This window comes from Melanerpes formicivorus, unplaced genomic scaffold (genome assembly GCF_026170545.1).
Source record: "Melanerpes formicivorus ecotype bairdi unplaced genomic scaffold, bMelFor1.0.p_v2 SCAF_4, whole genome shotgun sequence".
Lineage (NCBI taxonomy): Eukaryota > Metazoa > Chordata > Aves > Piciformes > Picidae > Melanerpes > Melanerpes formicivorus.
In genome coordinates, this window is record NW_027142356.1 from 30116161 (window position 1) to 30134159 (window position 17999).

The 17999-nt window shown below is 46.9% G+C and overlaps 1 protein-coding gene across 1 annotated transcript; it reads left to right on the forward strand.

The window, feature by feature from the left end:
- The first annotated feature begins 1902 nt into the window (after positions 1-1902).
- M1AP (meiosis 1 associated protein) lies at positions 1903-17980 on the forward strand. Its single transcript, XM_068171245.1, has 10 exons — positions 1903-1955; positions 4202-4494; positions 9328-9510; positions 11041-11218; positions 14198-14371; positions 14622-14772; positions 15690-15831; positions 16123-16329; positions 16486-16638; positions 16930-17980. The coding sequence occupies exons 2-10, from the start codon at positions 4246-4248 to the stop codon at positions 17047-17049; spliced, it is 1557 nt and encodes a 518-aa protein (XP_068027346.1). The 5' UTR covers positions 1903-1955; positions 4202-4245; the 3' UTR covers positions 17050-17980.
- Positions 17981-17999: the final 19 nt, after the last annotated feature.

Consider the following 17999-nt stretch of genomic DNA (forward strand, 5'->3'; position numbering starts at 1 on the left):
CCCAAAAGGCTACAGCCTCCCCAGCCCCTGTCTTGTAGGTTGGTTTCTGCCTCATGGTAGGGGAGGAACATGCCAGAGGATGGTGCCACATCTCTTGCTCAGGCTTTGAACATCTCATTTTTGGTTTGGAAGCCATGCTAGTTTGAAGGCATCAGTCAGTCACACATGACAGGAAAAGCTAACATTTGATGAACCATTTCTGACCCTGCTAGGCTGGAATATTTTGTTCTTCATAATCCTTCTGTCCAGCTTTCATGTACCCAACCCCACAGGTCTCCTCTGCTTGTTTTCCAGCACATGAACAAGATGTCAATGAAATGAGAGCTGCTGTCTGGGATCTCAAAATGCCTCTCTCCTCAGCTGATCTGAGGACAGTGTACATGCAGAGGCCTCCGGGCAGCTGCAGGGGATGGACAAGGCTTTTTGGGGCCCAGTGGCGAGTATGAGAGCTCCCTGCACCTGCGGCTCCCAAGCTGCGCTCCCAGTGGAGGGGAGGAAACAGGCAGCTATTCCTAGGCCATGCCAGGAGCTCTGGCTTCCTGGCCATCCCTGGATGGCTCCAGCAGGAAGCAGGACTGTGCCGCTTTTCGTGCAGTTCCTCACATCCTCAGTGTGCCTGGCTGTTGCTTGGGAAGAGAATGGTTTTGCCTGTGGCTTCTGGCTGTGCAGCATATCCTGCTGTGGGGCAGCTCGGTCTCAGGAGCACAGGACATAGCTGGCGTTTCCAAGTGCTGAAAACACATGACTTAGTCTTTCTGAGCTTCAGAAAGGCAGTACTCACCCTCTGCCTCCAAGCCCTGAGAACAGAGGACTTGGTCTCTGTCTTCCAGCCTGAAAAACAGAGGACTTAATTTACTTCTGAGTCTTGGAAACACAAGACTCTGTCTTTTTCTGAGTTTCAGAAAGAGATTGCTTAGCCTCCATTTTCAAGCTCTTGAAAACAGAGCATTTCATCTTTTGAGCTCCAAAACACACTGATTGCAGTTAGTTTGTAAGAGGGCTCCAATCATGCAAACACTGCCAAGTGTGGTGCTCCTTCTTACACTTTCTCTGTCTGCAGAGACAAAACCTGACAGAAGAGAGGGAAGTGACACCTCCATAGTCACGTAGACAGGACAGCTATATACCTAGTAGTGGGGATATTCCTAGTCCTAACAAAGTCCCTTGTTTGGTGTTTAAACATGGGCTCTGACTGTTTCTTCATGTTGCATTAGAGAAGGTGGAAGAGGTAGGGGAGAAAAGATGCACAGGGAGCAAAGGTGATCAGGAACATGTCTGTGAGGTATTAGAATGCGATGTTCAATGCACATTTCTTTTGGTTTATGGTTTTAAAATTGATAGAGATTTAAAACATTTCGTTTAGTTTACAATTTTATTGAGTTTCTTATTTAACTGACCTATTTAATGTAGAGATTAGTATACAAAGTTCTGAAACGGCAAGAGATCTTTACTGGCTTTAGCCTGAGATCTCTAGCATGTATCCTTAGGCTAAAATCCCTTCTGAAGAATGCATGTTTTCCTGCAAGGATGCATTTCCTAACAGATGAGAGGGCAAAGGCACACCGATGCAGCAGGGGATGTCAGTCCCTCTCCCTTGTGCAGCCTGACGAGCTGCTGCTGCCTGCCCCTGCCCGCCCCCGCCGGCTCGCACACGCCCGTACCCACTGGCCCCTAGTGTCCCTGCCTGCCCGGGGCTGCGCGGCCATATCCCGGTGCGGCTCGTGGGGCGGTGCGGCCCAGCTCCGCTGCCTCGGGCTGGCCCCAGCCACGGCCGTCCGGCCGCCGAGACCGCAGCCCTACGCGGGGCGCGTCTGCCGGGACTGCCGCGCAGGTAACCGCAGTGCCGGCAGCCGCCTTGCCCGGGCAGGGCTGCCCTGGCCCCGCAGGCCCGGGACGGCTGACCGTGGAGGCCTGCACGGGCTCCGGTTGAAGGCTTCGGCCGGCCCGATCCCAGCGTGGGTACCACGAACACCTCACTACCACAGTGTGGCTGCCACGGCCACATCCCCTGTGTGCGGGGTCCCCATGGATGGGAAGAGCTCCCTCCTGTCCCTCCTCTCAGACGTGTCGCTTAGGGCCATGGCTCAGCTGCAGGCTTGGTAGCGTTCACAGTGTCACAGTACATTAGTGGTTGGAAGGGACCTCAAGAGAACATTGAGTCCAAACCCCCTGCTAAAGCAGGATCACTTAGGGTAGTCCACACAGGAATGCATCCCGGTGGGGTTTGAAAGTCTCCAGAGAAAGAGACTCCACAGCCTCTCTGGGCAGCCTGTTGCAGTGCCCCATCACCCTCATTGTAAAGAAGTTTCTCCTCATGTTGAGGCAAAATCTTCTATGTTCGTTTGTATCCATTGTTCCTTGTCTTACTATTGTGTACCACCAAAAAGAGCTTGGCACCTTCCACTTGACACCCACCCCTCAGATATTTATGCACATTGCCCCAGGCCTCTCAGTCTCTCTTCACAGGGGAGATGCTCAAGTCCCCTAATCATCCTCATGGCTCTCCATTGGATTCTCTCTAGCAGTTCTCTGTCTTTCTTGAACTGGGGAGCCCAAAACTGAACGCAGTATTCCAGGTATGGTCTCACCAGGGCAGAGTAGAGGGGTAGAAGAATTTCCTTAGACCCACTGGACACACACCCCAGAAAAGTGTTAGGTTAACAGTTGAACACAATGGTCTTTGGCAAGCTGAATGATTCTCTTTCTGGAGAGGGAATGGCACAGGCATGAACTTGGGGCCCACAGCAGCTGCTTTGGGAACCGCATAGGGAGAGGCTGAGTGTGCAATGATGGTCCTGCAAACCCCTTTCCCTGCCTCCAATAGTTCACAGCTTGGGGACTTCCCAAGATGAAGGTGACATAAGCTCTTACCTTCCACTACTTCTGCTGTTTCTCTGGTTAACTGCAGTTGGCTATATAAAAATGCGTATTATGCAAATGAGCCCAGTTTGATAAGCCACTGTGTTAAGCCCTTATGAAGGATTCTTCTTTGCAGTGTTAGTACTTGTGTCTTCTAGAAATTTTATGAGGAAAATTTTTGTTCCTCATCTGGTTTCTAACTAATTAAGTGAAAACAGATCACTCTGTAACTACAGGGGAAACATTTAACTGAATAGTCCCTGCTTACAGATAGCTGCAGTTTCTCCCTTAAACCAGCTATTCATCGATTCACTGAGGGGATTCATTGCTTTTTATAGGGACATGGTCAAGAATGAGAGAATTCATTCAACTGTGTCTTTTTCAGAATGAAGGCTCATTTTTCACTCTGAAATCAATGCAAATCAGAGATCCAACTCTTCTAGATTTCTTACTGCTGCATGGGTTTTGTTTCCTTGCTTGAGAAAGCACAGAGGGCTTGCACAATTCAGTCACATACTGGGCATCATGGAGTGGGGACTGCATTCTTCTCTGGGTATTTGGGTATAAACCCTTGGCCACTGCAGAAGTGGGAGTTCAAAGTCTCACTATGAATCATTTGCTGGAGATTGACGCTACACGCATGAGCCATACTGAGGGAATCATGCAGTACATCACAGCTCGTCCATGGGCTAGGCATGGCTGTGCTACTAACATTTGTATCTGCCTCAGTTGGATCTGTAGGAGCACCTCTGACATACAGTTTCTTCAGCTGAACCATTTTTTGGTTTTGGTTTGTTTTCTAGCAATGCATTTCCCCCTGTCTTTAAATGGGTTTGTCTTAGAGTATGGACAATGATTGCTTTGGAGAAAGCTTGTAAGAGTCTTAATTCATTGCTGCTCTGTCTCAGGTTGCTTTCAGGTGCTTTTCTGAGAAGACTGAGAGGGGATCTCGTCAATGTGGATAAATATCTGAAGGGTGGGTGTCAAGTGGAGGGGGCCAAGCTCTTTTTGGTGGTATGCACTAATAAGACAAGGAACAGCAGGTTCAAGCTTGAGCATAGAAGGTTTCACCTCAACATGAGGAGAAACTTCTTTACAGTGAGGGTGATGGAGCACTGCAACAGGCTGCCCAGAGAGGTTGTGGAGTTTCCTTTCCTGGAGTCTTTCAAAACCCACTGGAATGCATTCCTTTGTGGACTACTCTAAGTGATCCTGCTTTGGCAGCGGGGTTGGACTCGATGATCTCTGGAGGTCCCTTCCAACCTCTAATGCACTCTGATACTGTGAATTGGAAAGGGGAAATCTCATTAATTGATATTATTTGTTAATTTTTCCTGTTCAGATGTAAGTGGATAAGTGGACATCTAATACCCATGTTCAGAAGCCATGAATTCCAGAAAATTACTCTCAGAAACACGGAGGACATTTCCTGCTACTAAAGTCCGCTGTCAGCAGCCATCAAGGATTCTCATAGTGGATGTCACCTCACCTTCCTGGACCAACACTTGTTCTGTGCTGTCTGAAGCTCTGGAAAACACTCTCTGCTTGGCCTGCAGTTTGACAGGCCCCTGCCGCATTCCCCTGCTGAGCCTCTACCTGGTGCAGAACCATCAGGAGTGTTTGCTTCCCTTTACGGTATGCCTGAAACTGCCTCTCTTGGGATCTGACAAATAGGAGTGCAACACAGGAGTGATTGCCCATTGAATTGGCTGCCCAGGGAGGTGGTGGAGTCACCATCATTGGAGGTGTTCAGGAGGAGACTTGATGGGGTGCTTGGTGCCATGGGTTAGCTGTTTAGGTGAGTTGGATTGGTTGATGGGTTGGACACGAGGATCTTGAAGGTCTCTTCCAACCTGGTTATATTATCATTATTATATTATTATTATTATTATTACAGTACTTTGCACTTCAGTGAAGAAAGTTATGACTTACTACAAATGCATATCTAGAAAGTAATCATTGTCAAAGAGCATCATTCCATAGACTTCATGGAAGAGGTGAATTTTATGGAAGAATGATGTTTAAAAGGAGGAGTGTCACATGTTTGATCTGAGAATTTGGTGGTGTACTTAAATCAGGTTTTGTGCTGTTCCCTTTTAAAACACCTCCCTCTGCTATGCCTCTCCCTGCACTAGCTGTACTGCTAAGCTATCAAAATTATCAAACACAACTCTATGGCTGAAATAATTTGGATGGTAAGATGGTCTGTTTCCAGTTGGTTACACAGATATTACCACTGTGAGAGAACTTCCAGGCATTTAAGGAGGGGTGTAATTTTAGAAATATACTGAAATCATGGACTCAGAGGTTCATTTAGGTTGGGAAAGACCTTTAAGATCATAGAATCAGCAAGGTTGGAAGAGACCTCAAAGATCATCAAGTCCAACCTGTCACCCAAGACCTCATGACTACTAAACCATGGCACCAAGTGCCACGTCCAATCTCCTCTTGAACACTTCCGGGCACAGTGACTCCACCACTTCCCTGGGCAGCACATTCCAATGGCTAACAACTCTCTCTGTGAAGAACTTTCTCCTCACCTTGAGTCTAAACTTCCCCTGGCACAGCTTGAAACTGTGTCCTCTTGTTCTGGTGCTGGTTGCCTGGGAGAAGAGACCAACCCCCTCCTGATTACAACCTCCCTTCAGGAAGTTGTAGACAGCAATAAGAATCATAGGGAATCACAGAGAATCATAGAGCAGTCTGGGTTGGAAGGGACTTTCAAGGTCATTCAGTTGCAACCCTGCTGCCTTGGACAGGGACACCTACTAGACCATCTTGCTCAAGGTCCCATCCAACCTGGCTTTGAACACTGCCAGGGTTGCAGCCTTCTCTGGACACCAGAAGCTGTGAACTTCCCTATAAAAGCTGGGTCATGGGACACCTATTTTTTATGTCAGTTGTCACTCTGTGTTTCCAGCACAACAGAAAGGAGCAGCATAGACCCATCCAGAGAAAAAACATTTTCCTGAAGCACAGCAGGTGGCAACAAACTCTCTGATAGGTGCCTGGCACCCCCCTAGCCCAGGCTGGCTTCTACCACAGGTAACCTGCTTGGCACACACAACAGCAGTGTGATGTGCAGCACCACCCTGTGTTTCACTCTCCCATCAGAATGTTGAAGATTCATGTACCTGTTATTTCTCCAGCTATTGCGATTGGGAGTCACACATTTGTATTCCTTAGCTGAAAAACATCCAGGCTGTTTTATTGACCAAACAGCATTGTTCCTTTACAAACACACACACGAGATCATCGAGCTCTGCCAAATCCACTGCTAAACCACATCCATCAGCACCACGGCTACACACCACCTAAACATGCAGACCTAAGTAAGAACAGGTATTTCACTCATCTGGGGACATGCAGCAGAATAAATACAAGTGGAGGATAACTAGCAACAATGCAATGAAAGTTTGGGAATACAAAGCATCATAAAGTTCACAAGAATCTGTGAAGTCATGCTAATATAAACAGTCATACTTGAGCACTCTTCATTTACACTTCATTGGTGTAACCACACACTAGTAGCCTTTCCACTTTAGTCAGTAATGGTGAAAACATTTTGAAATAGTTTGTCAAGTTTCCCCAACTTGGGAAAGGTAGAGGCTAGCAATGAGGTCATCAGTGATTTAGCAAATGAAGACTGTGGGTAATGAGGGCCTCTGTTTTGTAGCACAGGTTATAAGGAACACGACAAGGATAATGAAGAGGATGCCACAGGTTGGACTTGATGACCTCTGAGGTCTTTTCCAACCTTATTGATTCTATGATTCTATGAAAATATCTCTGATTAGGAGCTCTAAGAATAGACACTTGTCTTGCCTCTCAGGATGACTTGACTCATTATACATCCTGACATGTCACTGTATGATGCACTAGAGAGTCAGTTTCACAGCTGGTTCCAAGGCTATTTCCAGTGATTTTGCATTATATCCAAGTTAATTTATAAGTGTTTGAGGCAAAATGCTTCCTTGTGTACTTGCTAGGTATGCACTGATAGTTATCCAACTTAACTGGCAGACAGCAACCTCGGATCTCATTTAGTAATTGTGGGTCAGCAGAGCACAGTTGAACTTTGGCACTTTGATAGAGTCTCACCACTAGTGCCATCACATGGATCTTCTGCTCATGAGAGGCTGTCTTTTTATTTAAACAGCAATTCCTCATTATGCTAACCACAGTTTTTAAAGACAGAGGAACCCTCACATCATCGTTTGGCTTCCTTCATGTTACAGGCTATTATATTGCACTAAAGTATCCATATAGCATTAAAGCACCTCCCCCAGAAAGACATCTAGCTCTGATCTGAAGATACTAGCACTTCTGTTGATAGTTTCTTCCAGTGGTTAATGATTGTCATTGTGAAACTTGCACCTGGTTTCTAATTTGCATTTATTTGCTTTAGCTTCCAGGGGCTTGGTAATGTATTTTCTGTTTTTGCTAGATTTGGCTAGATTGAAGAACCTGCTTGTACTCTATATGTGCATCCCCTAAATATCAGCAGGTCCTGTCTCAAAATTCTAGCTGCTAAATGAAAGAGAACAAAGTATCATTCTCAATTGCAAGGTATTTTTACAGGCCTTTAATAACTTCCAAGCTCTTCTGGTTTTTTGGATGCTGTGTTCTAATAGAGAACTCTGGATGCTGTAACTGCATCAACTCTTTTGCCACAGTACTGTGTTTCTCTGTGACTTGTCCAAAGAAGCGGAGTTCACACTCAGAGACTTGAGCCAATAGCATGCATCCAGTCACTGGGCACAACTCTGGTGTGAGCCATAACTGTACATCTCCCCAGCTTTGCCTGGATGTCCTGCTTCCTGAGCCATCTCTTCAGACAACTTCTGGGGCACTGAAGGCTGTTTTTACACAACCCTTCTTTCTCTGTTAGGAACAGTAAAGAGCAGCAAGAGGACTATATTTAACAGATATTGATGCATGATATCTGGCCCTCTGTAGCTTCTGGAATCAGGAGTAGTTGTTCACTTCTAGCTGATAAATACCTCTACTTTTTCAGCCTTTCCCCACCTTTCTACCAAGGTTTCATGGCTTCTTCAGTGCTATTGATGTCCCCCTCTGTCTCAACAGGCCATGCTGTTCATCACACTGACTTTCTGATCTAGCTAAGGACTTGATGCTTCTCAGTGAGGAACCAAGAGAGAGCTATGTTAAAGGTTGCTTATTAGCCAAGTCACATGAAGTCAGGAAAGCCCCAGAGCTGAAAATAGAGCCTAGGAGAGTGAATGGGGAAGTGTTGTACACAGTTACCCTTTTCTTATCCTTCCTGGCCACCTGTTTATGATCTCTGTTCCTACTGGTCTTCCTTGTTGGCCTAACTCTTAACAAGTCCAAAGAGCTTCCCAGGAATAGGCAGGGGGGTGAAAAAAAGGGAACCAAGAAGAAAGTGGATAACCATGGAAGACAACAGGGGACAAGAGAGGAACTGTGCATTAAAGTGTAATGAGCATATTTCACAGAATCACAGAATTGCCTACATTGGAAAAGACCTTCAAGATTCAGTCCAGTTATGAGCCTAACATTGGCAAATCTTTAGTTAAACCACATTCCTAAGCACTACATGTACACAACTCTTAAATACCTTCAGGGACAGTGACTCCACCACCTCCCTGGACAGGCTGTTCCAATGCCTGACAACCCTTTCAGTAAATAAATTCTTCCTACTATCCAACTTAAGCTTCCCTTGGTGCAACTTGAGGCCATTTCCTCTTGTTCTATCACTTGTTACTTGAACAGACTGACCCCTAACTCCCAACAGCCTTCTTTCAAGGAGCTGTAGAGAGTGAGAAGCTCCCCCCTCAGCCTCCTCCAGTCCTCTCAGCTGCTGATCTCAAGATTTGTTCTCTTCACCTTTCACCAGCTTTATTTCCTTTCTCTGGACACTCTCCAGCACCTCAATGTCCTTGTAGTGAGGAGTCCAAAACTGAACCCGGTGCTTGAGATGCAGCCTCACCAGTATTGAGTACAGGGGTAAAGTGACAGAATCATTAACTGTTGAGGTTGGAAGAGACCTTCACTACCATTAAATATATGTTAATACTCAACTAATACTGCATGGAGAAAGAGTATGACACTAGTCTTCTATGATCCTGATCAGCTTGCTTCATATGCATACTGCATTCTGTGGCTTTGGATAACCACTGTAAAGTGATATCAAGCTCAAAGAAGTGGTGAGTAACACATATGAGAGAAAGGTTAAGCAGCTCTGGACTGCAGGCACTGTAAACCACCACAGCAGGCACAGAGTGTGGTCCAATCTTCTCCCATCCATGTGAGTGACACAAAGCATCATAGTGAAGAACAAAGAGTTAATCATCCTTGAATTTATAGTGTTCCTCTTACCATAATGAGTGACACCAGCTGTCCTTGGGACAGCCATCATCCAGTAACATTTCATATTCTCAGTCTGACGTTTCCAGCCTTTTAATTTCATGGGATGATGTTTTGCAGCAAGTGAAAGAAAACTTTGCACGAATCCAAGCCTGCATGTCAGAGCTGCGCTCACTGCCAAGAGAAGGCTGCTTCCCACAGGGGGGAAGTGGAGTGGTACAAGCTGTGCAGGATGGATTGCAGCAGTTCAAACAATACAGCAGACACACAACAGCAGGAGGCTCCACAAATAATTCTGTTGAGGTAAGAAAATGTTGGGAAGGTAGTGGGGGCCATCTAGCAGACTTGCCACCTGTTAGCACACCAAGATGATGATCTGTGTGGTACCTGAGGTCCTTGGGAGGGAGAGGGGAGTTAAGAAAATAAGCCTTCCAAAAAAACTCCAAGCAGCAATCTCCAAATGCTCAGGGAAACTAGACAAGGTCAGGCTTGAGCTCCTTATAGAGGCTGACTTTACAGTACAGAACAAGTTAATTTCCATGCATTTCAGATTGGATGTTTTTCTCAGCTTTCTTTGATTACTTCACAGAAGAACTATGTCAAAGGCAAAGACACAGCACTTATGGACATGATCTTTCTTTCAGCCTGCAGTTCCTTTCTGCAGTTAGTGTCTGGGATTTTTGCTGCAGACAGGATGTTTGTACAAAGATCCTCATTGCCTGAAAGCACATCCACAGTCCACTGAAAGTGGGCTCATGCCCTTGATTTTAGCCTGTACTGGAGAGGGTACAGAAGGCTCCCAAAAAGCAACAGATAGTACTTTCCTATCTTGAGGAAACTTTAGTTTAGTTCAATGTTTAGGAGCATTTCAAGGAAAAAGGACCTTTTTTCCAAGCTAGCAATCAATCTTTCCCCTTCTGTATGGATGAAACCTCTGGATTAAATTGAGACTTCCACAAATCACAACAAAAGGTGTTTCACAGACCTAAATGGCATCTAAAGGGTGGCCTTGGTCTTTCATTTACGGGTGAATAAGCTCCTCCATCAGAGGAGCCAGGAAGTGGGCAGAGCACCTACAGTTCTAAAGTCTTTTTTGAGAAATAAGAGCCAGTGATCACAGAAAGGCCAAAAGCTATTGCACCCTTTTGGAAAGGCCATGTTTCTATAAAAGACAGCTTTCTGCTTCCCATAATTCAGTGATCAGGACTGTTTTCATCACGAGTGTATTTTTTGTATGGAGTAAGTTTGGGTTTAGTTTCATTTTCTCAGAAGGCATTTGAATGTCTTTGCTCAGGTACAGCATCTTTTGAAGAAACAACAACCAAAAAATCCCCAATCAACCAAACAACAGAAAAGAGCTACTTTCTTGGAAGTGAAGCCTGGATAACCTAAGCCAGTTAAAGCAGACACCCTGTTAAATTCAGCTGTTTCAGCTGTATCAGGTAGACCCTGTGTGGTGTCCAAGTAAGGTCTCCCACAAGCATTTTCCAATTAGTCCACTGTGAAGAGAAGTAGCAACTATGGCCTCAAGTTGTGCCAAGGGAAGTTTAACTTGGGCATCAGACAGAATTTCTTCACTGAAAGGCTTCTCAGGCATTGGAAGAGCTTGCCCAGGGAGGTGGCGGTGTCCACCCATCAATAGCTTCAGCCCTCTCTCCCCTCTGGCTGAGCAGGATGGTGATCCACTGGCAGGAATATCACACAGATTGTGAACTTGCATCATGTAACCTGAAGGTTTTCATGAAATTAAGCTACACTAGTGTAGGAAATGCTCTATCTATGGCTGCATAAAAAAAACTTCAGATGATTCTGCTCCCCTCACCTGTCTTTCAGATCACAATTTTGACTGGCCAGTCCAGCAAAGAAATGGTAAAGCAGCTGGAAATTAAGTTAAAGGATGTAGACCTTGTGAGTCTGCGAAGAATAGAAGTCATTGAGGTTTTGAAGAGAGACTTCCTGGAGCCTGAGGAGGTGGAACAGTGCATGCCAGCAGAAGAACCCAGTATCAGCGGTGAGTGAATGACAGGCAGGGTACTCAGGAACCTTTGGACAGCAGAGAGCCACTAGTTCTTTCTTTGATCCAGTATATGCCACTGTCCTTCATACATGTGTCATTCATGTAAGTGGGAACTACTGGGCCTGGAGGAACAGCAAAAATTCATACCACAGAAATTCTCTGGGGCTTTGTCACATTTAGAGTGTAGATTTCATGCACTGCTGCATCTCTTGGTATTACCTAAACTTTACTTCAAGTGCAATACAGCTTTTCTGAGGGAATGAAAAGAACTGCACCTAGTTTATGGGTTGACACATCTCAGACACCCATACTCCTGCTACTTGCTGAATATCACCCTGGGCAATTAACTGGCTGATCAAAAGTTGCTTGGTGCAGGCAGAAGCAAGCAGAATCTTTGATGCAGGTGAACAGGGAAGAGAAGCAGGTGGGCCATTTACAGTTGCAATGATCCTACAGAGATAACCCCCTCACTCCTTTTACAACTTGTTTGGTTTCTAGATAGTTCTTAGCCTTTAGTCCTTTCTCTGAGACTACCTATTGCACAATGCAGTTACTTTCCTGAATCAAGTCAGGTGCTTCCCCTGCTGATGAGCTGCCATTTTTTGTCATTAACATTGCTCTTGCTTAGCTGCAGCTTCTTTTCTCAATGCTTCAGGCAGTCTTTCTTGATCTCCTGATGGTATGCTTCTTCAGTAACCAGTAATTGCACATCAACAAGTTCCTTGCAGTCCTGCAGCATCTGCTTTCCAATTCAGGGCTATCTTTCAGAGGCCTTTTATTGCTGACACTCAAACTACCCATCAGCAAGACACACCTAGTACCGAGCTCTGGTCCACCCAGTAAGTTCTCAAGAGTTGATAACAAGGTCAAAAGCCTGAGTCCTGGTGGCCTGCAAGTTCGTGCAAGGCTTGTTAGTAGCAATGGCAATAGTTTTTACTGCCAGCAGTGGTGGATGTTGTTGCTTTTCCTGCCTTTAGCTGTTCTTCTTTTCTGGTTGCAGTAGCAAATTTGTGGTCAGTTGGCAGAGCAGGGGCATGGGAATGTTTAAGTGGATGGTGGATTCATGCACCTGGCCATATGCCTCATCAGTGAAAGAGCCAGTATGCCCCAGATCCTAAATGCCATTTTTCCTGGCCACATCTCTGAAGAACTCCTCCTTTAACCTCTTTTCAGCAGTGAGAATTTAAGCTACAGTAAAGAGAAACGCAGAAACAGAAATTCCTGTTAGCTCCTGTTCCGAGCCCTTTTGTTTCAAAGCCAGAGGTGCTGAGCAGATTCTAAACAAACTGGCCAGACAGTGTTTGAGAGTCCAGTACCGACTGGACAGCTGAGCGGAGTCCAATGGGATGGCATTCAACAAGTCCAAGTGCCAGGTTCTGCACTTTGGCCACGGCAACCCCATGCAGAGTTACAGGCTGGGGTCAGAGTGGCTGGAGAGCTCCCAAACAGAGAGGGACCTGGGGGTGCTGATTGACAGCTGCCTAAACATGAGCCAGCAGTGTGCCCAGGTGGCCAAGAAGACCAATGGCATCCTGGCCTGCATTAGGAATAGTGTGGCCAGCAGGAGCAGGGAAGTCATTGTGCCCCTGTACTCTGCACTGGCTAGGCCACACCTTGAGTACTGTGTCCAGTTCTGGGCCCCTCAGTTTAAGAAGGACATTGAGACACTTGAACATGTCCAGAGAAGGGCAACAAGGCTGAGGAGAGGCCTGGAACACAAGCCCTATGAGGAGAGGCTGAGGGAGCTGGGATTGTTTAGCCTGGAGAAGAGGAGGCTCAGGGGAGACCTCATTGCCCTCTACAACTACCTGAAAGGTGGTTGTAGCCAGAAAGGGGTTGGTCTCTTCTCTCAGGCAACCAGCACCAGAACAAGAGGACACAGTCTCAAGCTGTGCCAGGGGAAGTTTAGGCTTGAGGTGAGGAGAAAATTCTTCACTGAGAGAGTCATTCACCATTGGAATGTGCTGCCCAGGGAGGTGATGGAGTCACTGTCCCTGGAGGTGTTCAAGAGGGGACTGGGCGTGGCACTTGGTGCCATGGTTTAGTCATGAGGTCTGTGGTGACAGGTTGGACTCAATGATCTTTGAGGTCTCTTTCAACCTTGGTGATACTGTGATACCGCAGGGCTCAGTGGTAGAAGCTTGTTGTGGTGGGTTGAAAATTCCCTGGACAAACCAAGGGAGCCAGCAACAGCTTCCCCTTTCCTGCTTCCCCCCACCATGTATATGCTAGGGGAGAGAGAAGATCTGGGGGTTGTTTGTTAGTGCCTAGCCACAACAAAGAACACAGTCAAGGTCAGGAAAGCCAGGAGAAGCACCAGCCAGAGCAGAGGAAGCAAAAAGAGGGAAAATGAGTCTACACAAACCAACTTTGTTAGTAGTCTGTCCAATGAGATTGCTTAGAACCTATCATTATTTTCCTTTTTACATCCAATAGTAACTTATTTACATTCTGCTAGTTTCTGTTCAAGATCTGTGGAGAATTTCCTAGGCACAGCCTGAAACTCCCACACTTGTACATTGCAATGCTGCTATAACTGCAGTTTTCATTTCTGTATTTCATTTTACCCAAGCTTCCAAGCTGCTCAGCTATTTCAGCTCTTTCTTAAGGCTGGTGAAGTGACTGCTAACTAGCAGGAGCTTACACTGGTTTTCCTCAACCTGCTCTAAGGCTTTAACAGCAGACTGCTGGACTTTGAGCTCTTTTCTTGGTTGGCCTTATTGTCCTCTTTTTGAGGTCTTAACAGTTCAGGGCTTCCCACTGATGAGAAGAGTGTTGGTGTGGCCTGTGGAGCAGCTCAGCTTCTGGCAAAGTCCTTTCAAGAGTGCTAGCATCATGTGGGTTGTATGCTAATGGCTTCTGAAGCACTTCTTATGTGAAGAGTCTTGAAGGGCTAAGGAGGCACAGTGTGGAAATACTGTTCTTTTCTGGGGCTGAAAATATTTGTGCTTTTTCATGTTTCTTTTTCTGCAGACATTGCAATCCTGGGAATGGACATAGATGTGCAAACCATAGAGGACAATGTCATCAGCTTAGAGATGTTGTTTAAAACATGGCTACATGACTATGGCACAGAGAGAGAACACCTCCACCTCCTCCTTCCATCAGGAGGCTTCAGCGATGCCTCTGCACCCAGGGCCACCCTAAGTATTTAATTCTCTCTCCCCCTCTGCAGGGGACTCCTAAATCACATAGCCTTGAAGATTACCCAGGCCTGTCCTATGGATGCATTTGCTAGCATTTAGAGACCCAAATGAGGTCTCTGGGTGACTTTGAAAGCTGTCTGGAGCTTCTTTTGTCTAGGGCTGAGAGGGGCCATTTCCTTAGACAGCTCCTGGGCTGCTACCATGTCCTGTGGCTGCTGATGCTATAATTAATTTCCATTTTCATCTCCTAGTGTGTCTCAAGTGTGACTTGCAGGAGAGATTACTCGACCCCACTCTGCTTTCTGGAGCGGTCGATGGCAGTGTCAGAGCAACAGATGTGACCTCACCCTGCCAGATGGCAGCCTGGCCAGCCACAGCCCTCTATAAACTCCGGGTTATAAAGTAAGTGTTAGGTGCTTTGCACTTGGGGGCTGGAAGGCTGGTGAAAGAGCCATTTCAGCTAGGACCTTGTAACGTCACCATAAAGTACTGGGGAGCTTGAAGAGCTAGTGAGCAAACTTCTGCTATAGGATACCCTCAGCCTCTGTAATCAGAGCCAGAAACAGCATTGCCCTGACACTAGAGTGAAACACCACAGATGTTAGTCATGCAACAGTTGTTTCTCCTAATGCTGTGTGACTTCCCGTAAGAATTTATTTGCTTTCCCATCAGCAGTCTATGGCTGGGAAGCATGGAGCATAAACAAGAGTGATGCTCTCTAGTGTCTTTACCCATAGGAAAAAAAATGTGTCATTTCTGAATGACAGAATTGTTCTTAAAGTGATTCTGATCCTGTTGAAAGCACTCAGTAATTGTGTGCCTCAGCCAAAGCACTGGATCTCATCCATGATGTTCTGTCACAAAGCAGAAGTGCTTTGGACAGGCAGTGGCAAGCACTGTAAAGTCCATAGTGGGGTTTGTGGTGGGATGTTGGCTCTGTGCAGGAGCAAAGTATATCAGTTGAAGTGAAGGATAACCATGATCCAGTAAAAATCACTTAGGAAGAGATGTAATTGCCTGGGTGTGTGGCTCAAGGGGCCAGATTAACAATTTGGTTTGTATTCACAATACATCAAGACTGGATTTGCTTCTTGTCATGGTGTTGTTTACACAGACAGAAGAGCATGAAAACTTTAACTGCAGCTGGGCTTTTCTGTAAGGTTTCCTAAGTGACAGGGGCAGCAATACTGACATTAGGTGCTTGTGGCAGTATTGCATCTGATCCTGCCATAGCCACTTGAGCTTTTCATCTCCTGGTAGAGCCTCCTTGCTGATTTAATCTTTACTGTGCCTCACTAACACAAGCTGTATATTTGCAGAGCTCTGAAGTCTGAAGGGGTCTGTGAATCTGTACTTTATGGCCTGCCTTTCATCATCAAGCCCACAAGCTGCTGGCAGCTGGACTGGGATGAACTGGAGATAAACCAGCATAGCTTCCATGCTCTATGTCATAGTCTTCTGGTGAGTGTATACAAATTGCAGTCTGATAGGGAAAGATTGCCCTAGAAAGGAATAGTTACAGCATGTCTGGTGAGATCCATCTAGCCTGTACCAGAAAACATGTTTCAAAAATGCAGCTTGAACCCACAGGCCAGAGTTGGGCTTGTAAATCCTTCCAGCCAATGTACCACCTTAATGTGTAATGATGTGCATGAATGTCTCTGCTCCTGAACCCAGAAGCCCTACAGTGAAAGCACTGAAGGAAGCAGCTGTTGCCCATTTTTCACATTGGTTTTGGCTTTTGCCATTTAGAAAAGGAAGTGGATGCTTTTGGCCAGACGTGAGCCACAGAACACCAGTCCAAGCTGGAACATCGTGGTGCATTCCCACTACGTCATTGTTCCTTCTGACTCTGCCACGCTGCTCGTCAAAGCAGTCGCCATCAGAGAGCTCCTGATGCCATCAACCTTCCCGGCCCTCCTTGCTGAACATGCTGAGAGAGTGTCTGGCCCTATAGAGGTAAGTCACTGACAGCCCTGCACAAATACCTATTGGCAAGGTCCACAGCCCCTGCAAAAAAATTCTTGATACTAAACCCAACAAATACCCCAAGAAAACCCCACAGCCTCCGCCTGTAATCTCATAGCCTCTAGATCCTTTATTCTGTCTGAGCAGGGTGCCTTGAACAGCTTAGAAGTGGAAGTTGCTTATAACCCCTTGCACCTGAAAAGCAATCTCTACAAATACCTGAAGAGTGTGCTGTACAAGCCTTTGCACAGGCAGCAGGCCCAGCCCAGGGACCAGCGACCGGAGCGCCACCAGCCCAAGGTATGGCTCTTGCCTTTACAAGCCTGGAGTCTCTGCTCTGCCCTTCTGTATCCTCAGGAGCACTGAGGGCAGCTCCCCCATGCCCTGGCAGTACATGGAAGTTAGCATATGGCAGGGGCAGCATTCACCTGCAGCCGGCAGAGCAGAGAAATAGGCATAGCATAATCTCATGCAGCTGAGGAGAGGGATGCTGAGCAGCTGGCAGATGCAGACCCAGCTGGGCAGCAAGCTGCTGGGCAAGCCAGCACCTCTCTCCACAAGGTGCATTTGTATTTTCTCCCCACACTGCAGCATCAGAGCAAAGCCAAAGCCACAGTGGCACCCCTTCTGATGGCTTCTTCTCCTGTCCAAGCACATAGACTGGCAGCGGCCGGGACAGACCCCAAAGAGTACGAGGGGCTGCTGCAGTGAGCCCCGGGGCAGCGCCTGCTCATGTGCAGCCAGGGCTCCTGCTCAGCTGCCAAGCCCTGCATGCTGGACCGGAAGTGGTCAGGCAAGACACGGAGCCTGGCCTTGGTCAGACAGGCACTTCCCATTGTTTGTTCCTCCTTGTTCTATGGTTTTGTTAGTCACCACGTCAGTCTGCAGGAAGCCTGCTACTCTGGGGCCCTCTGCCCAGAGTCAGCTATCCCCCACAACACCCTGTATTTCCCATTCTTGTCAGCACACATCACCAGCACGCCTCCAGTTTTGGTTTGTGAGACTATACTAGCACAGGCCACAAACCACGGATTGTTGTCCACGGGTGCAGAAGAGCTGCAGGCAGGGTGGTGAGGCAGTCAGGCAGATAAAGGAGGCAGTAACATTAAGCTGCCCTCATCCTGCAGGAACATGTGCAGCAGTGTTTGAATAGGCATAAACCAGGGCTTTGGAGTTTGATCTGAAAGCCCAGCACACCCTCCTAAGAGCAGCACTACCTATGACAACTGTTTGCCTCCATAACGGGTCTCACTATCCAGTTCTCCAGCTCAAGAAGGCGTTTCTAGCAAGTGCCAAACCAGTGTAATGCCTCAGCTGGCTCCAACAGTGACAGCTCACTACAGCTGGAGCTGCAGCATAGCACCATTCTCACAGCCAGCTGCTGCTGGGATGCTCTCCTTATGGCCCACCTGTGCCTATGGAGCTGCCCTGCAAGCCAGTGCAGCAGGTACTTTTTGTCACAGTTCAGAAGATGGAAGGAGTTGGCCTGGAGCTTTCCAGGTGGCTTCTGCCCAGGGCTTGCACACGTGCTAGTTCACCTGAGGCAAGGTGGAGTGGTTATCACTGGGCTTCCTGCATGCTCAGCACCAGCAAGGGGTTGTGTGCTACTTACTGCATTCTGAAAAGCTGTTTCAAAATAAAGTTCTCCACCATAATGTCTG